General features: G+C 36.2%; 1 protein-coding gene across 3 annotated transcripts; it reads right to left on the reverse strand.

Annotated features, from left to right (window-relative positions):
* Positions 1-26,959, reverse strand: SPON2 (spondin 2). Of its 3 annotated transcripts, XM_087737338.1 has the most exons (9): positions 26,824-26,957; positions 22,063-22,132; positions 21,645-21,895; positions 7,151-7,214; positions 6,127-6,352; positions 5,560-5,783; positions 5,100-5,291; positions 3,837-4,011; positions 1-1,540 (listed from the first exon to the last, which is right to left on the reverse strand). In XM_087737338.1, the coding sequence occupies exons 3-9, from the start codon at positions 21,887-21,889 to the stop codon at positions 1,362-1,364; spliced, it is 1,305 nt and encodes a 434-aa protein (XP_087593464.1). In that variant the 5' UTR covers positions 21,890-21,895; positions 22,063-22,132; positions 26,824-26,957; the 3' UTR covers positions 1-1,361. The 3 variants fall into 3 exon arrangements, with proteins under 3 accessions (XP_087593464.1, XP_009469975.2, XP_087593465.1); XM_009471700.2 differs by lacking the exon at positions 22,063-22,132 and having other exon boundaries at positions 26,824-26,959; XM_087737339.1 differs by lacking the exons at positions 22,063-22,132; positions 26,824-26,957 and having other exon boundaries at positions 7,151-7,684; positions 21,645-21,783.

A 26,959-nucleotide genomic window follows, 5' to 3' on the forward strand; every position in this document is an offset into this window, starting at 1 on the left:
TCTAGCCTGACAAAGTTTCATGTTTATTCGGGTCTTTGTAAGATTTATCTCCTGGAAAAAAAATATAGAGAACATTTTAAATGTTTCAACCCTACAGAGAATACAGTGTGCTCCTTTAAGTACATAATAAATTTTCTGATATTTGGCATATTGCAAGAAGAACCTACTCAAATCAGTGTCTCCTGGTCAATATCTGTGCTGTACATTTGTAAACTTTCAGTTTGCTGTAAAAGTTTTGTGGGCTGACTGTAAACACAGTCTATTGAACAGCGTTATTCCAAAATCCTTTTCCTAGCTGATAGCCACAAGTCCTTATAAGCCATATGTTACATTCATTGTATAACAGTTATTTGAGCATTAAAATTCACAGTCAGGAACAGTTTCTGACATATTGTGTTTTGTTATATCTATGTATACCTCAATTTTAGATAATATTAAAACACTCGTAAGTTTTCTCTGTAAAAAGATTACAATGACACAAATAGCAGCGAACACATTTAAAGAAACATGGACGCATTTACTGCAACTATAAAGACAATGATATAATTTAGGTTATGGTCAACAGTGTTAACTTTGAGATAGTTGTCTAATGAGGGACACACACCAGCAGTCTGTCAGTTTTTTAAATCTCATCTAACATTTTTAATTAAGTTCAGAGGTTTTCTACCAGTATCCACACTTCTGAATTTTTCTAGTAATTTTGTTGGCCGAGTGTCCTTATGACAGATATTCTTCTCACTTTTGAGAAAAAAAGAAAAAGAAAGACATTTTCATGTATTCATAAGTCTCAAGACAAGTTTACTCGGTTGTATTATTGTCTTAACCACACTGCAAACATCTGGCCACTCTGATTTATGTAAGTAGTTTCTGAAGAAATGCATGTTAAACATGTTTAGAAAGACAACAAAAATGCCAATAAATTATAAAAACATAATTTAGAGAAAAAATTAATTTCTAGGTATAAATAGCTGTAGATCAACAAATTACAGTATTTAAGAACGTTATTAGTTTAGATTTTGTGACTGAAAGATTTTTCCATGCAAGAAGTATAATATTTCCAAATATCTTCTTTTCTGCCACTAGAGGGTACTCCAAGAACTTACAGTATATTTATAGCAAGGATCTATTCGGGGTATTTTTGGTCTGTGAATGATCAAGTACTGTTGTGATACTAAACCTTAGGAATTTAACCCCCCAAAATCTTGATATTAAACAACAACTTTCAAAACCAGTCTAATATACCTTTTCAGCAAAATAGTGCAGCATACCTGAATTATAAGGAACATTGACTGACAAGTAGTTTAGATTTAGTTAAACTTATCCTACTTTTAAATTATCTAAATTATTATCTTTTCTTTATTTCAGACACAATTCTCTGGTTCACATCCTGTTTCTTCATCCAGATTTGGACAAGGCATTCCATTATTGGCAGGCTGAAGAAGTACAAAACGAGTTCTGATCTTGGTCCCTGTTTTTCTGCAAAGACCTCTACAGAGACCCCAAGAAGACCATTGTGAAACCTCACAGTCCAGTGGTGTTTCTGCAATATAGACCAAAAAAAAAAAAGGTAACTTTACATAAATTTGTCCTTAATGCAAATATGTAGTCGGCAAAGCATTAAGGAATGATAATCGAATAGCGTCCTTTCTTATACAAAAATACAAGTGATATTGATAAAATCCATATGTTGTCTCATAAATAAAAACATCTGTTTTCAGCTCCTAAGCTCATCAACACTGTTGTTGTTGTTACTATTATTATTATTATTATTATTATTATTATTATTATTATTATTATCATCATCATCATCATCATCATCATTATTATTATTATTTATTATTGCAGCCTAGAGACTGCCTGAGGTACTATATCAGTAGCGCAGCATATTATTTATTGAATTGAAAATATAGAATTCCTATCAAAGAAAACTATGCTAAAATAATTGCATTCAAAAGATTGCATTAAAAAGCATTTACTGTCAATTTTATAACTCATTTGCCTTTGAATAGCTTACTGAAAACACCAGGATTAAAGCTTCTCTCTGGTTTATTTAGGTACACATATTTCTATGCAGATGGATATTTTTCCTATAGTTGTTCATATAGAATTCCATTTAACTTTTGTTCCAATTTGCTTCAGAAATAAAGAAAAGGCCCATTTTTTTAATCATTAAATCATCTTGCTATTGTTTGGTATGCACACTACAGTTCCCTTTGCCTATAAAGATATTCCATCACTAGAAGCTTTTTAATACTAAAAGGGTTTTCAATACAGTTTTAGTTTACTGCAAGAAAAGAAGTTAGAAACTCTAAAGTACTTTTCATAATGTATACTTCCATTGAAAAGCTCTCATAAAAATATAAGTGATTATTCCTTAGAAGGTTAAATAAAAATATTGTTTGTCACAGGGAATTGCATCAAAACTGTGTATTACAGTATTTGTGGGTAAAATAGGCATGCACAAAACCAGCTATAAATGCTGTACTACATATGTGACCTCTGGTATAAACTTCTGGTATTACAGTGGAACTCACCACTTCTGTTGTGATCACTCACTCCCATGTTTCTAGTGGGAATGAGGGACACAGTTTGGTAATAAAATCTGTCCTTTTGTTTCTGGGATGTGTTTTGAACAGACAGATTCACTGGTTAATATACAATACAGTGGGGATATATGATAAAAAATGATTTTTTAAATACCATACTTTAAATGCATTGTTTTAAATTTATATCCTAAAGAAGGCCAAATCTTCCTTTCAAATGTTGTGGAAAGGCATATGACAGAAAATGAGATATGTAGCACTCACTTTGCATATGTCTTGTTTACTAATAGAAATACATTAAAACACAATAAATTGATAGAGAAACGCATTTATTAAAGTATAAATCATGCATTATTAGCTGCACAGGGAATGAGCTTTAGTTTAGTGATTGTAAGGTGACCTCAGCACAGAGCTAGAGGCATACAATCTTCAGACTTATTCTGGAGAAGCTCTTCTTGGAACATGGCAGCTATTCTAGGAATACATTGGGGATTTAGCCTATTGTTGTCTCTAAAGTAATGTTTAGGCTGTCAGTCTTCTTATTCTTAACTCTTTCTCTTACACTTTGTAAAAATCTACTAGAAAAGTATAAAGAGAAAATCTCGGTGGATGCTGTCCAACTGCTATCTTCCCCTTAGAGCAAATATAGTATTTGTTAATTTGGAGATTTGAAAATTACCCTTAAGACTGACTTGAGTCAGTAGTTTGTATGTCTTCCTACCTAAACAACGTTATTAGCTAATATTTTTAAGAAAAGAAAAATGAGAGAAAACATTATTTTTGCTGTCAGGATGTATGCTTCTGTCACAAATATGTCCAAATCAATTTAAGTATATCAATTCTTGTTGCACATAATTATCAAGCCCTCTGACCCACAAAGAGACAGCGATAATAGTTCTTTTCTCCATTGCCATGTGAAAACTTAAGGATGAGTTATTTTCTTCAAAGTTGCAAAAAAATTGGGAACTCTGATTCTGGTCAAATGTTTGTTTCTCATAAAATTCACTTATCTATGCTGATCCTAAGGCTTGAGTAACCCACACTGTGGATATAACCCAAACCTTTGAACCATAGCTCAAATATGAAATCCCTTCCTTATTCTTTCAGGGATTCTCTTTTATGTCAACTGGCTTGTTTTATTTCCCATGTGTCATTCTGGAAACTATTCCTATGCAGACAGGAGAATATGCTGCCTAATCACCTATTTCACCCACATTACCTGCCAGATTTCCCCATATTTTCTGAATGAATGGAAATAACAGAATTGAGCATATCAACGTACTTATCACTTACCTGAAACAGAGTCTATTACTTCATTGCTTTTTGCTGCAAGATCAAGATAAGGTGCAGGAAGACCCAGCTGGTTTTTCTTTAATTTCACCATTGTTACTTGAGCAATAGGTGGCAAAATTTTGAGTCTGGGGTAATAAAATGAGTTTGCTGGGTGACTTGGGGAGGAACAAGTGATCTGTGAAATAAAAAGGGGAACCTTAAAGAAACTACATCATATTAGTAAGAAGATAACTGTAAAATCATGTTTACACATCACGCTAATACTTTTTGGCAAGTAAAATGCATATAATCAGTTTCTATGAACCTCAGTTCACATAACTGCAGCTGGTAATCCCAGAATTTTTATGCGTAATGCTTTCAGACTGGGCACAATGAATTGTGCCAGCCTTTGGACAGAGGACTGCGGTGGGAAGTACTGAAAACAGAGTAATGTATGGAATGGTTTGATGGGAAGAAGTGGATGTTACTACAAGGGAGAATACAAGAGGATTAAATAATAATATTAGGCATGCTATAGCAGCTGTCATATGGCTATAGGAGGCCAAATGTATTGTTTTCCAGCTTCTCTGTTCCTTTTCTCATTACTCATTAGCACAGCATTTGGCTCTAGAAAAACTGACCTTAAAGAAAGGACTGACTGAATGCTTATAGTATTCAAAACATTTGAATCAAAATGCTCTGTTCCCCAGCACCCTTAAATACCAAAAGCATGATACCAAAAGTATGAGGCATATAGAGTATTGAGCAAGCAAAAGAGATTGAAAGCGGGGTCACCGCAGTAGCAATGGAGAAGTTCTCCTCTGCTTTCCCTTAGCTCCTTTCTCTCAAATGTAACGGTTTCAGGTTTCAGCAATGCTTTTAACTGAAAACTCCTCCCCAGATCAGTATTCACTACTAAGAATTTGCCTGTTTAGATACAGACTTAGTAATGCTATGTCTTTTTTTGAACATTTTTATTTTCCTGGTGTAAGAATTGTTAAAAATAATCTAAAAATAGTCAGCTTTTACAGAAAATACTTTAAATGTAGAGCCAAATTTTCATGAACCGTCTTCATTTACCTAATAAATTTGAAAGAAACAGAAAATAAACAGAAGCAGTAGGGTTATTGGCTGTGTAATAAATCCATATATAAAGAGAATCAGCAGTCTCAAACACTGTAATCAGTTTCACAAGAGTCTATCGTAGTCATAGGATAGTTATCTTTTAAAGGGAGGCCTCAAAACATATAGGTATGAAGTGCTAAACTATGTATATACACCTACCTCTGTAACTGTGTCCTGTGGGATAGTGGCAAAGTTTGGGGAGGAAAATGTGAAACCACTATCAGTTCCAGCATCATATGGAAACAGATCTACTGACACTTCTTCCATCCAGTGGTCTCCTTCACAGAGATTTAGGCTGTCAATACCTACAAACCAGTCGGGGCTTGGAACAATTCGTACAACAAATGAAACCTAATAAAACAAAATGATCCATCAGGACTGCATCACTTATTTTGAAATGCTCCCGTCCTGCTCATAGTAATTTTAACTCAAAATTTTTGAAAGAAATGTCATTATGCTCTTCTACTTTATAGAATCTGTACAGTGCTCCCTGCAATGTGACATGCTTTTTATTAACTCTTTGCATTATGTTGTTCTAACAAGTGAGAACTCAAATATTTAATTTTGTGTGCTAGTGACATAAAATAAACTTTTAAAATTAATATGTACATTTACTTACTAAGGGATGTCTTGAATGCACTTCTAATTCAGTGGAAGTTTGTCCTGTACCACTGGAAATGGCAGGAGCAGAGAAGATTCCATGTACACTTTGAATTTTCTCTCCAGCTTCTTCTATTTCTTTCATTAATACCCATGCTTCACCCTTTTCAGCAAAATCACGTACACCATTGCTGGCATATTCATTTTTTTTCCACATGCTGTAGTCAGAACTATGAGTAACACCTATTTAAGTGAATACATGGCATGACATAAAAGTCTGGTTTAGATTGCCCCTATTTCTTCAATTTCTCTGTTTTATTTCTGAGGTTTAAAAAATTGTGTATAAAACTGAGTGAACACTAAAACATTTGGCTTGTCACTGTTTATTTCAGCTGCAGCCAATTGAAAACAGTTGTAGATTTTTGAAAGCATTGTGGATACTTCAGTTTCCGCATTTCATTCTTAATAACTTTTGCTATTTTTTTCCTTTTTGAATTGGTTATCTTAAAATTAACTATTAAGATGAAAAAAGATCACAGCGGTGAAGAGATTTATCTATTCTTAAAAATGTACATACTCCACTTACCTAGCATTGATGACCACTGCGCTGGGGGCCTGTAAAGTGGATACTGCTTAGGGAAAGCAGTCTGACTCCATTTCCCTGTGAAGACTATGCTGTACTTAGCAAGTTCCTCTGCTGTGCAAATAGAATCATCGCCCACAGGCAAGCTGCTGGCATAACCTAGTATTGTTACAAGCAATGTCCAGATAACTTTACAGGAGCAGTAGACAAACATCAGGTTTTCCATTCCCTTCCACACAAAAAGAAAAAAATATGTTAGCCATATTAGTCACTCTAAACTCAAAATTGAGTAATGGTTACCTAATAAAATGTAACGTACCGTAAGTTATAATCAAAAAGAAAGCATATATCCAAAACACTAAAAATTGTTATGCTTCTAAAAACATTACTATAATGCTTCAGATTTGATATTTCCATGCTATATACTACAAATCTGTAACTCTACCTGGGACAAGTGTTTCTAATGAAAAGAAAAATATCTTAACCTTGTCCATAGTACTACCTCTGAGAAAAATCTGTTTCTGATTTTCTTTTGAAATCTTATTAGAGTCACATCTTGAATTAATTAGAGTAGCAACTGTTTCTGTGGAAAACATTAGTGGTATATTTATTCTTCTAAAGATTAAATTGCAGGTTACTTTGCCAAAAGAAATGATTTATTTTAAATTTGTGTTCTACAAAGGCTTTTTTATGGCATAACATTTAAAGTCAAATACATTTCATATTTATATAAATTACTTTGCTGTCATAACTTGTGCATTAAAAAATACATTGTAATTGCTTCAGATTGTTTAAGCTACACAGTTGCTAAAAAGCAATATTTTTAAAAAGTTGCTGTCATAGGTTGTGCAAATTTTGTTTTTAAATTAATATGGTAATTGCATCAGACTGTTGAACTACAGCAATTGTTTAAAATTACAGCCTTAAAAACTTATTTTTAAATGCTTTTGTCCTTTGAGAAAACTATACAAATATAACTAAAACACTAATAATATATTAATTTGTAAAAAGAGCTGTGGATACTCACTAAATATTTCCTCTGGAGCACTGGTAGGGGGAGAGCACCTGCTTTTGCTGGCAGCTGAGTTGGTCTGCAAGAGAAGACAGTAGGAGTCTTGCTATTTATGCCTGAAGAGGGTCCCTTTGGTCCAACAATTATTGTAATCTTTAGACATTCCAGGTTTGCAAAAAGCATGCAGTCTTCTTGTTTGCAATCCTTTTGGATGGACTATCAGAAGTTTCTTGTCTGTCAACTGGTTCAGGTTCCTATCAGAAGACTCTGATGCCGAATAGACGAAATTCTTTAAAAAAATACCTTGGATTCTTAATAACAGTTCGAGTTTTCTGGTGCCTTTACAGTTCTCTGCTCTTATTAATGCCTCCAAGCTATACAAATGAACTGATTCCAACACTGAAATAGTTCTAGTGAATATACTTCAAATGAGAAGCATGTTTTCTTGTAAGTTTTATTGTCTGACAGATGCTCATTCCAAACATTTACAGAGAGCTTGCTCACTCTCACACACCATATGTATGTGTTCAAATAAAAGGGGTGAGGCAGCTAAAAAAGTCAAGAGGAAAAAAAAGTTACATTTCATAATTGCACATACTCACACAGACTGTGTCTCCTGCAAATATGAATTAATTTAAAGTAGTACAGTGTATATTTTTGTGTTCTACAGTACCGTACGCTGGATGATGAAAGGGCTGTGTAACATTGTGGTTTCTTTGGAAAGAGTGGTTTTGGGAAGCTGTAACAGTTTTCTTAGCTGTCTTCAGAGTACATACCCCAAATAAAAATCTGATTATTACACTTAAATCATACATCCTCTGTAGCACAGTACATACATTTACATCACTAAAATTATCTAAATTGTCTATGAAAAATTATGCATAATACAGTGACCCAATTAAAAAGTAATGTTTCGTTTTTATTTTAAATTATTTTCCCCACCACCTTTCAAATAAGGGAAAACAAGGGCTTTGTGCCATGCCTATAAGGTTAACAAATGTTATTGTGGCTGATCAGCAAAGGAAGTTAAGTTCAAAAGTTTACAGTGAACCATGAAGAAAGTCTTTCATAGAGTCTTCTTTTGAAATTGTGAGGAATGTCACTTAAGTGCTTCCACAGATCTCTAATATGATGGTACAGCATATGGAAAAATACCCCAGTTATTTTTCAGATGAAACTCCCAGGCCATCAAAGGTATATAGCTTAAGTGACATGCTATTGTCCACCAGGAGGCGGTTACCAAACAACCAGTCTGAGCTTTGTGGCACTGGAAACTTATCCTTCCCTTCTGCCCCACACCCCATGGTAATTCAACAAGAAAAGCCAAGAGATGAATAAACTGGGATGTCTGAATGGAATTTCCATTGATTGTCCTCCTGGCAAAATGGAATCTGTTGCAAGTTTCAACATAGATGGATTCAGCACCCATAACCACAATTCCTGTATATCTGGATAGATTATGGGAATTCTGTAGCAGGTTAAGTCATCTAGACATGGACATGCCCTTTATTGCCAAGGCCCCTTCCTCCATCCTATATTAATGCAATGCTTTCCATAATTTATTTCCATTCCAGGAGCCAGATTCCACTAAGAAAAAGAGCAAAGAGACTTCATGGATACTTTTATAAGAGTTCTTTGAGTGTTTCTTGAAGGATGATATTTGAATTACATCCAGCTCACTCCCTCCTATGCACAGAATTCCAGATCCACAGGTTCCTTAGAGATTTGAGTCTACTTACATCAGAAGTGGGTGATCTTTCCAGCCCATGCAGCCCTCTAGAAGAACTATATAAAGGTCCTACAAGTTTTAAAGTATATTGCTCAGAACACTGTTAAAATTCCTTAAGGCTTCCTTATTTATTACTAGGTAGCTTTAAACTTCAGTAGGTTTTGTTGTTTATCATTACAGTTACTGAATCATCTAACTTCGTGTATTGAAACATACTGTGACACTTCCAGGACAACCCTTAAATTGAGAATAAAGCAATTAGCTCTGGATCCAGCACAGAATTATTTAATATATCAGACTAGCCTTTTCCTTTCGAAGAAAAATTACTGCCAAAAGGCACATCACCAGACTAGATCATTCTGGTTCCATGACTACATGCTATGAATGTATCCAAGAACAGGACAATACATGCAGGCTGCATAATTTGGCACGGCTATTATAAGAAAAACGTACTAAATGATAAAAGGAACTGAATCATTGGAAGTCATTAACTTGGGAAGTCATTTGAGGTTTCTAAGTACAGAGTAGACAAACAAATATCAAAAATCACAAAAGTTATAGTTGATTCTCCCTTGGAATAGGAGTACGTGATGCTTTGTACTGAGTATCTAAGAGGCTTTCCAGTTCTACAATTCTGTGTAATCAGTTTATCCTTCTTCTAGAGCTCTGTTACTCCAATTTCTTGAGGTTATCATACTCTTCAACATCAGCTGTGCAGCTAATGGAATACAACTGAGTCTAGATCTTTTACTTTCCTGCCTTACCAGCGTGGGAATGAGAGACACTGAAGCATTTTAGTTTGAAAAATGAAGAGGGATTCTTTCCTCAAAGGCTGCAGATATTTACAGGGAAACTGGATTATAGTCCTTATTCTAGTTCTCTGATCCTGGTCCAGAATGGAGGTTTTCTTCCTTATGATTCCTACACTGGACCTTTCCCTGTATACAACAAGGGCTCTACCGTGACAGATTTCTCAGGAAAGATTAAAATCTTCAGGACCTACAACCTCATTCTTATCTTTGTTGGGCTCATAATTAAATTGTTGGCAAAATACGGAGACTGGAAATTTTATTTAATTATCTTCTCTCCTCTCTCTGCCCCCCCCCCCCAACCCCATGGCTGAAGATGAGGGAATACAGAGAAAAACATACCTAGTAATGTTGTCAGAAAATGCTAACTTAAGGACTCCCAGTCTTATTTCCTTAAATAGAAACTGTGCTAAGCATACTCAGTCTCTGACATTGTGAAGGACATAAAAACACCAAATTTAGTATCTCATACATGGGAAGAAAAAAAAAAAAAACCTAAAAAACCCAGATTTCCACTCAATGGATTACTTTCATGGCTGGGAAGCCACAGATGCCAAATTTCTGTGGCCCAGCAGTTGGAGAAATAAATTGCTGTGGGATCAGAACCTATGCTTGCATTCCTTCTTCAGTTTGTATGTCCCATTAGAAAGCAGTTGAAAACTCATGGAAAAGTGAAAAAAAAAAAAAAAATCCAGTTAGAAACCATTTTACCTGTGTATAAAATTGGACTTTTTTCTTTCTCTTTTACAGCAAAATAGCTTTTGTTTTTCAAGTTTGTGGCTCTTCAGGTACACCTATTTTTTATGCATATGCATAGCTTTTTAGACCCCTAATGCTTGACGGAGTTGACATACAAAGCTTTTTTTACTTAAGTATCAGTGCCAAAGCATGCCTTGTGTTTTCTGCAGTTTTTCTTGCAGAAGTGTTCAACTTCTGCTGTTTCGCGTCAATAAGACAACAGTCTTACAGTTCCTGCAGGCTTTATCAAGATTCACAGGATGAAAGCTAGAAAGTATAAACCAAAAATGGTGTCCAGATATTTTTAGCTTTTAAATAACAGTCATAACTGTGTCTAAAATATGCTGTATTTTTGCTAACAGAAAATAATAAAACAAGAAAACAAGGAAAAAAGCCCTACTTAAAAATATAGCAGTACAGTCAATATCATGTTGATTCTTGAATCATTTACACATACGGAAATGGTTATATGAACATGTTTAGGCTACCACACAGGAATATAGCACATTAAATGGATGTAAATTCCATTATGATTAGTCAGAAAATAATTTAGCCCTTTCTCTGGTAAGCAAAAAGATTGGCGTGATTAGTTATGACTTTCCTATTAAACTGTACAATTAAGAGAAAGGAGAGTTAACTAAAATGATTGATCTCCAGAAATTTTGTATCTATATTCCTGAGCTACTAATACACATTAAAATTTTACTAAAACAATTTCTGTTTTGCTGGTAAGGAGTATATGTGCTACTTTGATATTCACAGGCTGTTTAATATGCTTATGACTAGCTAGCATCTCTTTGTCTACCAAGAAAAACATAACATTGTATTACTTAAGAAGGATTAGACACCCATACTTTCTCTCCTGTGGTTACCATGGATACACATATGATTATGGACACTCAGCAATGCCAAAAGGTTTACATTCAGTCAAAACCCTCTGAGCTCTAAGTTGTAAAATTTCAGTACCAGAGTGGCAAGCAGCAGAATATTTTATCATGGAGAAATTGTGGTGTTGGTTCGGAAGCTTTTATAAAATAAAGCATTTACATAGGAGAATAAAGCATTCCTAATATTGGATGGGACAACAGTAGTGAAGATAGCTTTAATCTCTGTTTATCTTTTGGGATAAACATTTAGTTTGCAGATTAAGGTACCTAAAATGAGTGTATACATATGAACTAGGTATGTAAACTGCCACTATATATAATGCAGGTCTAGTCATTATAGTCGACAGAATCTAGAGCACTTTAATCCATACCTATATTTGACCAAATGAATAACTGACAAGTAGCTCTCTGGTCTCCAGTAACTATATTGGTAAGCTCTGCTTTGACCAGACACCTAGCTCTCATGTAAGCATCTACACATAAGTAACTGATTCAGGCATCTTTGTCTTTTGCTGAATCCGAAGCCAAGTGGACTTCATTAGATGTTCTCACTGATGACTATAATCAAGGTTCAACCTGCTAGAAGGAAATTTCAAATTCACTCTGTATTTAGAAATTCCCTTTGTAAAGGTGTTGGGCTTGGGATTGGCAGGCGGCGGGAAGGATGATTTCCTGGTGTTTTTTTTTTTTTAATTCAGGGCTCACTGAGAATTCAAGCCAAGATAAGGAAAAGGAAAAATCCCAGTTTTATTGACCACAGCGACAGTGACCAGCTCTTCTATCATCTTCTGCATGCTTCTGTCATCTGTATTTAAGTCACTTCTAGTACTGAAAAACCTAATATGTAGGCCAGCACTAGGTAACCAAATCAAGGTCCCCTATGATAGTGACCAGAGACTATGCTTCCCTTTGTCCTTCTTCCCCTGCCCACAGTTGAGGTTCACCCAAACCGTGCAACAATAGCAACCATACCATCTTTCCTGTTTTCCAAAAGAATTTGCAAGAAGATCCTAGAATCCCACCCTTTTTTGCATCCCAGCTTCTTATTTTCATCTGCTTTACACCAGTAAAAGGTGGCTACACAGTGAGACAAAGCGAAGAACTGACACGGTTAATAGCAAATCTTTCTAAGTTAGCTTTCAGTCAGATTAGTTCCTTCATTTGACTCACTGTTTGACATAAGAAATGCACCAGAACAAGCAACTCCCAAAACAGAAGAGGATGGGAGCACCCATGTCAGTGGTTCAATTTACATTAAAGTGGCAGTGTAACCATAGATTACACATAGGTTAGTGAGACTAGGACTTGTATCTGTTAATGCACCCATTGCCTGGGAGTTCTTTGGCTATTCCATTTTGCTGAGGTCTCTAGTACCTAAGATGTTTGACTTTTCTGGATAGCCACCTTCACCAGCGCTTTTGGTTTCCTGATCTGTCATTGCTCATATTAACACAGAAGCTGTCTTCCACTGTATAAGAATCCTTCAGAAATCAACTACTATTAGTAAGGTCAAAGCCATTTTCTCCTGTTTCGCCGCAGACCTTCAGGCATAATATACACAGCTGGTCATTCTTGGCTCTCACAAGTGCTCAGCAGTTGGAACATCCTGATGACCTAACCATCAAGGTTATCTATCCAATTCATCTGTAGCAGAAACCATGAAATCTTGTAATCTCCTTTACAAGTAAGGATGAGTTATCTTGGCAACAATGAACTCAACTGAAAACAAATCATTTAAATCCTCTCTGCCAACTCAGCAGCTAAATCACAAATCAGGGGCCTCCTTCCCATACTATGGCTGATGCTTATGAAAGGTCTGAAGCAGACTCAGGCAGCTCCTTTATCCTCGACTTCAGTCGTTCAGACCACTGCATACCTGCAACAGCCAGCTGTTATTGCCTCTGCCTCTCTTTGTTTCCAAAGGGTCTTGCAATAGGATTTCAGAACAGGAATTCATGCTATCTTTCTGCCCACTAAAACTCCACAGAGCTGAGGAAAAAACCTAGTTTCTTTGACCTGTTCATCAGTCTGATATTCTGAGCTGTGGGATGAGGGTCAGCTTTCAGAGCACTGTGTTCATCTGTAGAGTGCCTGCAACAGCAGTATTAGCTCACTGGACTGTATAGCATGCATGACTTAGCAGAACTCTGAAACAAGCTGAATATTTAGAAGATGCTGAAGGTAAATCTTGCAGACCCGAGCTGGACACTTGAGGGAATCCCTGCTTTTAAATTTATTTCAGATATTTGCAGGAAAACCTCTAACTGAAACAAAAAATGCTCTGAAGAGAATCCAATGTGTATTGTACTACAGCTTCATTACAGTACAAGACAGAATATTTTTGTGGTATTGTGCTCACACACAATGTAAAAAAAAGTGTTTCAATTACCGTATTACTTCACTCCATTATTCTTCAGTAGGATTAAGTATACAGCCTGTGTAGAAATCCCTGTGGTCATGCCAATATGGTAGTTTTCAAGTTCACTGTACTTGTTTAACATATCACTTTTACGTTTTTGTTCCACTGTTTCCAATGTGAAGAGGTTGGGATTTTTTTATTGGACTTTATTCTTCTCACATCCTTTTGTTGCTAATGGAGTTGTCCTTATTTCTAACCCTCACTTGTTAATAAATTCAAAAGTTTTCTATCACATTGTAGAGAATATTTAAGGTAGCTGTCTTACAAAGGTTTAAGACGAAGAGAACTGAAAACTGGCTAAGGAAAATGGGGGACAAAACTACAGCAGGATAATTAAAAGAATAAAAATTAGTTCTTATTTTGTGGAAAACATGGATTGCATCTTCCAACAAATCCAATCTTCCTATTATAACTTTCACTTCCTATTATAACTCTACACTTGTAGAGTAGAATGAACCTGTACCATTAATATTTGTACTTCTTGTTTGTCATTGAATTTCCACTGCAGAAAGATTTAAACACTTTAAACATTTAAACACATTCTACTCGTAGCACTACAAAGGCTACTTTTCAAAGTGTTAACTTTCTAAGACCAATTTGATGCTTTCTTTGCCTTGTAGAAATGTCAGTCCTTTATCTCTCTGGCAACACTGTAGAAGACAAAAATTATATTTCTAAAGTAGTCACTATCAAGGCCACTCTTTGCTTATATTATTTCCTGCTTCACAGTCAGTTTCATTGATTTCTGTTGTATTTTTTTCAAAGGTCTTAAATATATCAAATGATAGCTGTGTAGTTATTAGAATTACATCTTTAATTCATGTGAATAATGAGGTACTGTAAAAAATGAATTGATCTTTTCTGGGAAGTCATCCATATATCACAGTCTGCACATAGCTCTAATTCAGTAGAAGATCCATTATTTGTCACCATAGCACAGTATCTTCTTCCCACCCCAGTACTGGTCAGGAGCCAAGGCAGCCTTAAGGGTAGCATTGGAATGGGGAATTGTGGTCCACTGGCAGAGTGGACAAGATAAATATTTTACCTTTCCCCATGGAAATTATACAGGAAAATCAGTACAATTTTCCTGTTTATGTATATAGTTCTATCATCATTCCATAGCTTGGTTATAAATATGATCTAATCACACTAAGAAAAACTAGGAATTTCCAATTTAATGACAGCTGATAAAAAAAAAAGGTTATGTCATTCGAGGGCATAAGACGATCTTAGATATAGTAAAGACCTCAGGCACTTGCAGTATTGCATCCAGCATTCGTTAGACCTCATTTAGAATGTTGTATCCAGTATTGTGCCCCCCCTTAACCTCCATACAAGAAAGACATTGATAAACTTGAGTCAGTTCAGCGGATAGCCACCCAGTTTTGTTCAGCCTGGAGAAGGGAAGGCTTTCAAGGGAACCCAATAGCAGCCTTCCAGTGCCTATAAGGAGGTCATCAAGAAGATGGAGCTAGACTCTTCACAGTGCTGAGTGTTGGTATGATGAGTGACAATGGGCATAAATTGAAGCAAGAGAGGTTCAAACTGGATATAAGGAAGAACATTTTCACCATCATAACAGTCAAGCGGTGGAGCCGTTGACCCAAAGATGCAGCACGGTCTCATTCATTGGAGGCTTTAAGATGAGACTGCATAAAGCCCTGAGCAACCTGATCTGATCTCAAAGCTGATCCTGCTTTGAGTACGAGATTGGATTAGAGACCTCCTGAGGTCCCTTATAACCTGAACTATTCTATGATCTTATGATATTATGAAGAAAATTTGTTTCTGATCTTATTTCAGTTCTTCAGGGAACAGCAAAAAAGTTTCACCTGTCTAGTAATCTCATAGGCTCTCTCTACATCTGGGATTTCTCTTCCATAAGTAATACTGGGAATGTAATTGCAAAATTAAGGTTTGTAAAGGAGGAGGATGTAGGGCTGATTTCTATGGATGACATGAATACATGTCCATGCCATACAATGGAATTCAGTGCAGAAGTCCCTGAGCTAGCACCAACCACTCTCTGAACTAGAGATACTAAAGTTACACGAACATGGTGAACATGGAGCTAATTAATTGACTGAGAGATTGGATCCATTAATCCAGAAATAGGGTCATGCAAACACAGTTATGTTGCTTTTGAGTTCTGAGAAAAGCTCCATGCAGCTATCTCTGCACCTTGATCAATTACAGCAGCTTCCCCAGAGGTGTTCATGTGCTTGTGGAGGATCTCTGGATGAAACACAAGTAATACTGTAGAGAACTAAATGCATGCCCACAGAGTTTATTACGGGAAACTTCAAGTGTTTTGTGACCCTCCTCACAATAAGTAATATTACAAGGATTTTTTTTACAGCATTTTATAGATGTTGTGAAGTCAACAGCTATCAAATGGATATTCTTAATTAACAATATTCCTATCATTATGCTGAAGGAATCAAATAGTCAGCCATCCTCATTTAAGACATTTGGATTTGGGAGGTTATCACATTGTGCTGCACATAGAAATAATTGTTTTATAACTTGGCTATAAATATGACCCAATGCACAGAAAGAAACTTTCAACAGAATTACCAACTCTGGCAGCAGAAAAAAAGTAGCTTTCGTAACATACATACCCAAGAGGACAAAAGGTCTTAAAAGTAGTACAGAGCAGAAGAAACAAGACTATTATATATAAGACATTATTGTTTCTGACCACAGGTCAGTATCTCTTGTCTACAACAAAAAACTTGGTGTGGCGGGTTGACCCTGGCTGGACGCCAGGTGCCCACCAAAGGCGTTCTATCTCTCCCCTCCTCAGCTGGACAGGGGAGAGAAAATATAACAAAAAGCTCATGGGTCGAGATAAGGACAGGGAGAGATCATTCACCAATTGCTGTCACGGGTAAAACAGACTCAACTTGGGGAAATTAGTTTAATTCATTGCCAATCAAATCAGACTAGGGTAATGAGAAATAAAACCAAATATTTTAACACCTTCGCCCCACCCCTCCCTTCTTCCTGGGCTTAACTTCACTTCCAATTTTCTCTACCTCCTCCCACCCAGCGGCGCAGGGGGACGGGGAAAGGGGGTTGTGGTCAGTTCATCACACATTGTGTCTGCCGCTCCTTCCTCCTCAGAGGGAGGACTCCTCACACTCTTCCCCAGCTCCAGCGTGGGGTCCCTCCCATGGGAGACAGTCCTCCATGAACTTCTCCATCATGAGTCCTTCCCATGGGCTGCAGTTCTTCACAAACTGCTCCAGTGTGGGCCCCTTCCATGGGTGCAGTCCTCCAGGAACAGACTGCTCCAGTGTGGGTCCCCCGCGGGGTCACAAGTCCTGCCAGCCAACCTGCTCCAGCCTGGGCTCCTCTCCCCATAGGTCTACAGATCCTGCCAGGAGCCTGCTCCAGCATGGGCTTCCCACGGGGTCACAGTCTCCTTCAGGCATCCACCTGCTCTGGCGTGGGGTCCTTCCCGGGCTGCAGGTGGATATCTGCTCCACCGTGGACCTCCATGGGCTGCAGGAGGACAGCCTGCCTCACCATGGTCTTCACCACAGACTGCAGGGGAATCTCTGCTCCTCAAGCACCTCCTCGCTGTCCTTCTTCACTGACCTTAGTGTCTGCAGAGTTGTTCTTCTCACATATTCTCACTCCTTTCTCTGGCTGAAATTGCACAGTTTTATTTCTTCCCTCCCCTTCTTAAATATGTTATCCCAGAGGCACTACCACCATCGCTGATGGGCTCAGCCTTGGCCAGCAGCAGGTCTGTCTTGGAGCTGGCTGGCGTTGGCTCTATTGGACACAGGGGAAGCTTCTAGCAGCTTCTTACAGAAGCCACCCCTGTAGCCGCCCCACTATCAAAACCTTGCCATGCAAACCCAATACACTTGCCCTTCTCCAAAAATAATGAATGAAATAAAATGTTCTATTTGCCCTTTGGTACTCAGCAAAACTCAGGGGAATGCAAAATGAAAGAACAATTTTTTTCTAAATCAGTATTTTTGCCAGTATTGCAGAAAGTGGAATTATTAAAAAAGAGTTTGCTGTTTAGAAATTGAAGAAAGCTGCTGTTTAGACAATGGGTTATATAATTTCTTGTAATTGTTACTGCTGTTTCATATCCCTGTGTTATTAATAATCATAAGTGCCTGAGTGTGAATTTTATTTATCTATTATTACAGTGAAAAAGTGAACTCAACAAAGAGATGACAAATTTAAGTTTTCTCCATTATATTCTGCATTAACTACAAATTAAGGATAAATTGATATCAAATTATATTTCAGAAGCTGTACTGCTCATTTACTTCTTTTACTTCTGAAACTAAATCAATGTCAAGTATCATGCTAGGAGGCACTGTATTGCTCGAAATGCTTGAATGGATTTTTAGTTCTGAAACATTGGTATAAATATGAATTAGCATCAGTATAAACACTCTATGATTATGCCAACATGAACATAATCAGAATCTGACCTATTCTTTTAAAAGATGTAAAGCTTATATTGTAATTTCTTTTGTCAATAGAAAAGCCATTGCCCAGACCACATTCTAATTAACAACCCTGAATTCTGTTTGCAGATTCAATTAAGAAAAGATATTATTTTTCATTTCTTGTCCTAAGCTGTTCTTCTAAGTTACAATGCAGTTTACTGAATACATTATCAGTTATGGATTCTGAGAAACTGTTCTAACAGTTGTTTGAACAACATTTTATAATTATAAATAAAATGAATTATTAGAAGAAAAAAAATTGCATTAAAGTATTACAGCTACCCTTAAAACTATGGGTAAATGAGTACAAAATTGGGAAAGACTTCAGTGATTATTAACATTCTTCTCTTTCTCAGTCCCCACATTTAGTTTGCTATATGAACAGTAATAGCCCTATATGATCATTATAATATGACACATTTCTAACAGTCTCTAGAATCTCTATTATAGAAAAAGCCAAAACAGTCAAAATCAGAAATTCAAAAGCATTGATTTACTCATCTAAATAACGGCCCCAATAGTCTGCAATGAAATGCTCAAAAAAAAAGCAAAGGAAACTAAACACTAATCTTGGATGTATATAGAATGTAAAATCATGTTCTTTAGTGATAATTTTAACTCAGTAAAACTATGTGGTAAGCACAAACGTTTATTCCTAAATGCTTTGTGAGCAATATTTAATCAATTTATTTTATAGAATCATAGAAACACCAGTTGGGAGGGACCTCTGGAGGTCTCTTGTCCAACCTCTTATTCAAAGCAGGGCTGCCACCTAACTAGGTCAGGCCAGCTCTGCCTTTGTCTGGTTGAGTCATGAAAAGCACCAGGGTTGGAGATGGCTACCACCTCCATGGGTAACCAATTCCAGTGCCACACCACACTCCTTGTGGAAAAGTTTTTCCTCCTCCAGTTGACCCTCCCAAGGTGCAATCTGTGGCTGTTGTCCGTTACTACATCATCTGCCATTACCAAGCAGAGTTTTGGCTTTGCTGTCTTTGACAAGAAGCATGCTTCAAGTGATTGCAGGCTGCTATTAGATTGCCCTTGACCTCCTCTTCACTAGACTAAACAAGCTCAGATCCCTCAGCCTCTCTTCATGTCATGTACTTTAGTCTAGCTTGTCTTGATAGCCCTCCATTGGACCATCTCCAGTCTCGCAACATCCCTCTTGATTTGGGAATCTCAGAACTGAATACAATATTCAGTGTGGCCTCACCAAGGGTGAGTACAGGGCGTAACAGCTTCCCTCAGAAAGTTGTCCTTGCAGCTCCTGATGTAGCCCGGTATGCATTTTGCTTTATGCACAATGAGAGCACACTGCTTGCCCTCATTCAGCTTGGCATCCACAGTAATCCCCAGGTTCTTTTCCATGTTGCTGCTATTCAGTCAGTCAGTTCCCATCCTGAGTTCATGTGTGGGGTTATTTTGCCCCAGGGGCAGAACTATGGACTCCTTGTTAAAGCTTCTGATGTTGGCTGCCTCCTCAAGATTATGAAGGTCTGCCTGGAGAACAGATTCATTGTTTGTCTTGTTGGCCACTCTGCTGATTTAGTATTGTCATCAGATTTTCCCAGGGTACACAGTTTCATCAAGTGCTATATGTTTATAGCACACTGTAGTATGATATAAAGAAAAAGGCTTTTACCTTTTTTTCAAGTGTGGGTACTCCGCCTTGTCTGGAAGTCCTGAAGTCTTTCTCTGGGACTTCTCTTTTTAACAAGCCTTTGATAGTTACCAATACTCTGTTTATTTCTATTCTGTTGCATCTCCTACTTTTCATTTTGAAAACTACATCAGCATTTGCTTTCCCTGCTGTTCTAATGCAGAAGCAGATGTCTTTATCTTAGTAGTGATTTTGACACTTCTCTCAGCTAAGTAACTTTTGGCAAATTAGATTGTGTAAGCAGCTTACTACTTGTGAGTAAAATAGTCAGAGATACTGTGATCCTGACAGTGAAAGAATTCTCAGAAGCATCAATGTGCCAAACTTTGGATCATCCCCAGCAACAATATCAATATTTTTCCTTTATTAATTATCCCTGTGTTATAAAAACTGATATAAACACAGTCATGTCCTTGCATTTGCAGGTAAGTAGATCTTTTCTGATTCTTAGCATGAGAAGCTACCGTTACAGATGCTTACAATGGTGACAGTAGTGCCTGACCTACCTTTTTCCAACCATAATAAAATAAAGTAACATATTTCTGAAAACAACAGTTTGTAAAATCTACTGTAAACTGCATAGTAATTTTTGAAGGTAAGTCTGGACATGTTATATCACAAATCCCAAACCGTTATCACAGGAATCCCATAATTTCAGACTATCAAATTATTTATACACTTTCTTTGTCAAACACCTCAACAAAGTCCCATCAAATATGGCAAATCAGAAAATCAGAATTATGCTTACTGCCAACCATTACTCTCTTACACCAATCCGTTGGCATCTCAGCTAGCCGGTGTAATATAACAGATATTAACAAAGCAAAGTATGGCGCAGCTTTTCTCAATAGAGACCATGCAAGTAGGACATAAATTACAATGCTTCTAGAAAGCATGTGATATCTGGATTGCAGGTCATGCTCAGTAACACTGTCAGTTATCCCAAAGTAGAAAGGGAAGAGGGTTAAAAATGCATAAAGCTTTATGGTCAGTTTACAAAGGGATCAATGTCTTCCGTTTATAGTTTGGTTTTATAGCTCATGCATTTATTTTCCTGGATTGTAGTAGGATTGCTTGAGGATATAGGACAGCAGAGAACTTGGCTCACTGTATGGGGGCCCACATGTCTATGAATTTATAATGTTGAACCACAGATTTTACACATAAATGATGTCTTGAACAGAATAGAAAATATACTTTGTTTGCAGTGTGTATTATATAACAGGTGCTTTCTTGGAAAACTGAAATGTTTGATTTTAGCATCCAGAGATAGAAAAGCAGGCAAAAATTGAGGGAAACAGAAAACAGTATTAGAGTATGCTCTTAAATCTCTTGTACTAAACAGAGACTAGTTGTCATCACTAATTAGATCAAGAGTTTAAACAGCAAGCTTATTTTTCCATGGTTTCTAGTCCATTATAGTAGCTATTTGTCTCCTTCTACCAGCAGGACTGGCCAAACAAATTACACCAGAGATAATTTACTAATATTTTTGTAGTCATTTCCAAATAAGGAAGAGAGGCCCTCCATCCCAAAAAGCTTATATATAAACATTCGCCTTTATGAGATTTTGATGTGACTCTGAGGAGGTCTGAGCCTTGAGGTAGTACTAACCAATCATATCTGTAGAATGAGCATACCCCAAAACACTAAAGTAATTCTAATCTCTGTGTTTTCTTAGAGCACAGACAACCCCTTAAAACAGAGCAAATGGAGATCTTCTGGATGATGCAGATAAATAAAAGTTTTGAAAACAAATCTTCCCCCTGTGTTCTGTTACCTTTCAGAACGAGCCTCTCCTTCCAGATGCTCTGGAGTCCAACAATTTCCACTGCCTTCCTGGGTTGCAGCAACCTTCACACAGTCTCCCTCTGGGTCTCTAGGAATGTATCCTCTCCTTGACCTCTGAGGCTTGGCTGTAGATCTGCTCCTTTGCAACAAGCAAGCCATGTGCTTTGTCAGGAGTCTTTCCAACAGATTTCCAACTCCAACGTTTGCATTATAACAGCCATTCATAAGCTCCATACATTTCTGAAAAGATAAAGACTATTTATTAAAAGGTAAAAAATATCCCCATAAGTAGATGTTTGTAAGATCTGTCTTCCCAGTCTTCCCATTTCTTAAGGGAAATCCAAGACAGAGGTTTCAGAGATCAGACTGGAGAACATCATAGAAAATGTCCCACATTTTATACCCACCTGTTCAGTGTTCAGAAAAGGGAGACAGCGTTTCTCTAGAGAAACTAGAACAGTGGTAGAAGTGGTAAATCTGTGGTAGAAGAACAGAAAAATTATATGTGCTCTTTTAAATTTCAAATTTTTAAATTGCATCCAAGATAACAGTTATATAGATAAGTAGTCTAGGAAGCCTTGCTGTTGATAAATAGCCTTCTATTTCCTGAATCTGGAAGCCTTCACAAATTTAAAACTGGAGGGGAAGAGACCCCACGAGAATAATTTCCACTAAATGTTGTAAAACCAACAAAATAAAGTGTGAGTATTCTCACCAATTATAGAGGAAAACTATATATATTTTAGTTAAAAATATTTTCTTAGACAGAGTAATGTGATGTATTAAGTTTGGGCCTTGTAAATTTCCTGCCAAGCTATACTAATAATGTAAATGGAAATACGTTATAAGCATGGTAGTACTTATACTAAAAGGACAGCTGAGGTGTTCTGCATATACAGTACTGAGAGAAAAGAACAGTAATATACTTTTATAAGCCCGCCTGTTTCAATTTATCCATCAGACTAGCAGACTCTGAAGGGATGTATTAGGATATCAAAAATCCTTTTGGCAGTAACATCTGGAAAATCTCTAGAAGTACCTTAATTTTCTAGAGTGAAAAAAGACTCACTTGAGTCATCACAGTATTTGGTACAAGTCATTCAGGCTTTAAGTTTCCAGTCAGAGACAAGGATAGGGAAAGGATGTGGATTAAGACATCTTTTCACTCAGGAACATGGCAAGAAAATACTAAAAACTTACTATAGTTATCTCATAGCCAGGGTCCTAATAAATAAATAAATATGTACATAAAATCCAGATACAAAGAAGTATTTTTTTTGTCTAAAATCCATATAAATTTTTCATGTAGCATTACTAACCTCTGACCCTGTTCAATTCATTTGGGTGTTTTCAATATCTGTTGTTTGTATCCTGTATTTTTAACTCTGATGTAATCTTTCAGGGCATGAAAAGGCTATTAGGGTAACAATGAACCTTCTTTTTTTTCCAGCATTCTTTTGCTGACCTCTCTTGAGTAATGCTCATGTGTATTTATTATTTAAGTATGTCAGCATTACCAAAGCACAAAAAAAGAGGGAGGAAGTCTGGATAGCCTAGAAAATCTTGTACACCTGCAGTTGTCATGTGGACTGTTTTGCTTGGGATTTTTTTTCATATGTACAGTGATGAAAGTTCATTTCATATTTTGGAGAAATTAAAATATTTAGGTTAGAAATATCAGTTCACAGAGCACCTTTCATCTGTCCATGATATTTCTCTGGAAAATGTAAGAGTGACAAAATTAATTCATTCAAAAGAATGACACAGCAGTTAGTGGATTTAGTAATTCCAGGAGATCTTTGAAATATTTACCCAGCTGAAACTCTCAATCATATTTGTTCTTTGAAATTTTAATGTCTCTTTCACCTTATTGCATGGAAGTGTATTTAATTTCATAAATGTTTTCCGTTTTACTCATATACTTAGTAACACTGAAATGAGACATTTCTTCCATTTTCTCATCATATGGAAAATTCATGAAAATGTGAAAGCAATGCGGTAGATGGAAAATTATTGCTTTCTCTCATAAACTTGGCCAAGAGAGATTCGGAATATTTACTAAAATAATCCCAGAATACAGCAATATTTCCAAAGTTGGACAGGTGCTAAGTATTTTGTTTTGTTAAGTTGGCTAACCTCCCATAAATCAAGGACATCCCTTCTCAAGTTAGTTTTAACTGTTTCTATCCAGCTTTTCAGTGAGCTACTACGAAACAATCTTACCATACTTTTCAGCTGACTAAATCTGTTTACTAATACTAACTTTTCAAGCAAGGATATCAATATTCTCAGCCGTTGCAGAGAAGAATCCAATTACTTATACACTTATTTCTTTGGTTCTAAGATTCACAGAGGAAGTCCACATCAACTTTTTAGCTCAAGCGTGATCTTTTTAAGAAAATTTCCTGATCATTTCCATTTACCATGCTTTTATTCATATTATGGACTGGTCTTGGAGCCCCATACAAACTGGATTTTGGAATGAAAGTGAGTACCAGGTGAGCTTTGACAAGCATTCGGTCCACAGCATGTCTAGAACTTGCCCAGTGTTAAAGCCCCCTGAAATGCACAAATGCCAGATCCTTAGTACAGAATGTTTCATTTTATTAATTTTATTAATTTATTATTATTGGTCTGTGCTACTTGCTAATGTGGACAGAGTTTCCAATTAAACTTAGACTTCACAGACCCTCACAAGATGCAGAAACAAAGTCTAAAGTGATTTAGGCACTTAGAGTATCATTAAAATGCATATAGGACTTAAGGATTTGATCCTCTTGGGACTTATGAAAATGTCATTAATTGGTTATCTGCATCTTTAAATGCCTAAGTATCTTTGGAAATCAGAACCTTATATTTCTGTGCTGCAGTTCCACTTTCTTAAAATAGGAATAAATAATAATACCCAGTTTGACAGAATCTGATGAGGATAAATACATTAAAAACTGTGAGCTGCTCAAATCATGGAATAAGAGGGTTCTGTCAGTCTGTAACACAGATTGCTTTCATATCACAGATCAAGGTTAAACAAAGGCTAAAGCTCTGCATGCATGATTTGCAAATGCAGTTATGCTAATAGCATGATGATCTTAATTAGATGATCAGCTGCATATCTGACTTTTGATAATAAGTCCTAATGTGACTTGCTAATCAATGTCAGATATGGGAATAGAATGTAGAATTTCTGACTAGTGAATCTATGCACTAATTGCTAAACCAGACTGCCTGCCTAATGTCATCCTTCATTTCAAAATGTTCTATCTCCTGCTTGTACTTATAGCATGTATTATTTGAACAGCTTTTTGTAGATCCACACACTGTTAAGACCAGAAGACTCCACTAAAATCTTATTATCCAACTTCTAAATAACATGGACCAAAGAATTTCTTGCTATTTCATATTGGGAAATTATTATTTTTTCTTTTTACCATAAATTAGCATTATCAGTCTTAATTTTTGACTGAGCTACAGAACATTTTTTTTCAAAGGCATCTAATTTTGATTTCAGGATTCCAAATGATGATGAATTTGTCACTTTCCATGAGAAGGAATGTCAATTATTAATTGGCCTCAATGTAGTGAGATGCTCAAAAATAAGGTCAAATTCATCCTGTTTTTAAAAGTTACATTTAATTTCCAGTTTAAATGTTTCTAACTTCTGCTTTTAGCCATTGTTACATTTCGTTATGCCTTTAACTGCTAGATTAAAGATTCCTACAACTCAGACCATAGATTGCTGTATAAAGGAGACTACGAAAGAAAATTAATCACTTTAATCACATCGCTTAATTCACTGTGGGAAGTAACTCAGCTAAGAAAATAAGAGAATTATTTTAGCTTAAACTGTTTGCTTGTGGGTTTTTTGTTTTTTCATTTAGCAATATTATAGACAAATCTTAAAAAGGAACTATTACAAAAATGGATTTAAAGTGAAACTGAAAGATTTGCCTGCATTTATCCTTCTTTCTAATGGACAATCTTTGTATTCTATACCTGAAGAGCAGGGGGGAAAAAAAGAAAGGAACCATATTTTCTTTCTGAAACCAAAGTGTGTAGTTGTCAGCTGTTTCTTTGGGTTTTGTCGACACATCAGAAAATCATCTTAACAACTGGGATTCCCATTAATTAACTCACTGGAATAAATACAGCTGTCAAAGCAAAATAGGGTATTGTGGAATTTCCACACACAATAAATCATTACCCCTTCAACAAATGAATGTTAGAATTAATAAAACTGAAGAAGTACATGAAGCTGACATGACAGCACACTGAATCTAAGCTTTGTTTATATAAAAGTATTACATGAAATAGTACCAAAATTTTATATCAGGACAATGCTTGTGTATAAAATTGCTATCAATTGAAATATTCATATAAAACTGAAGAATAAGAACTTAACTTACAGAAAAGACAGAAAAAGGTATTTTTCCTTCTGAATGCATAGTACTACATACAATGGTACTTATGATAATATGTGCAAAAAACAAAATCTATGAAAAAAACTGTTATACCTGTGTTTAATTTTATCGCTACAAAATTAAATGTTAATAGGTTGTGGCCTAATTGTAACATGACATCTTATTTTTCATCTTATGCAAAATTTTACTGTGGGGAAGGGGAAAACAGCAAGATGTTTCTCATTAAAAAAGTGCATGTTTGCTGCTGCAGCTGCAGCTTTGGCTTCATTTCATAGTTTGAACTCTCAAAGGGCACAGAAAGGAACAGTAACAGCCACTGTGGCCCCAAACTTATCACCTCCTAAATACAAATGGAAAATTTAGACAGGAAGAAAATTAGACTTGGTTTCTCTTCTAGTAAAAAACTTTCACTAAAGAAAAAATACACATTATATAGTTAAACCATTGCTAGTGAACTAAATTCTAGAAAACAAAATAACTTGTCAGTGATTTTGAAGGTGTCCAATTTCTTTTTTCTCCCTTTGCAATGAGCTTTTCTAATCCGTCTCCTTTTCACCAGGAAAGCCTGTATGATAAAGAACTGTCCAAGCAGAAGTTCAGCTCCCACAGAAGAAAAAATCCGCCATGTAATTCCTTTTAATATGTACACGTGTATACCGAAAGATTCCGTCTAGATAGCAGTAATATTCACAGTATAAATTATGGAATAATATAAGAACATTCATTTATCATGAACTTTCAACTCCTCACCTTTGCTTTGCTTATGAATCCATTCCTCCTGGGATGAGTGGAACAGTACCAGACAGTCAGAAATTCGCCAAAAGTGGGAGTTCTGTGACACTGAACAAAAAGTTGATTTGCAAAGCGAAAATAACTGGCAAAAAAA

This window comes from Nipponia nippon, unplaced genomic scaffold (assembly GCF_047370975.1).
Source record: "Nipponia nippon isolate SJK-2023a ecotype South Korea unplaced genomic scaffold, ASM4737097v1 scaffold_6, whole genome shotgun sequence".
NCBI classification, from domain to species: Eukaryota; Metazoa; Chordata; class Aves; order Pelecaniformes; family Threskiornithidae; genus Nipponia; species Nipponia nippon.

Coding starts and splice junctions, on each gene's coding strand:
- SPON2 (XM_009471700.2), bottom strand. CDS start 21,889: ATGGAGCTTATGAATGGCTGTTATAATGCAAACGTTGGAGTTGGAAAT. Junction 7,215..21,644: donor GGAGAGGCTCGTTCTGAAAG/GTAACAGAACAC, acceptor CTTCTCTTGCAG/ACCAACTCAGCTGCCAGCAA. Junction 6,353..7,150: donor TGCTCCAGAGGAAATATTTA/GTGAGTATCCAC, acceptor TTTGTGTGGAAG/GGAATGGAAAACCTGATGTT.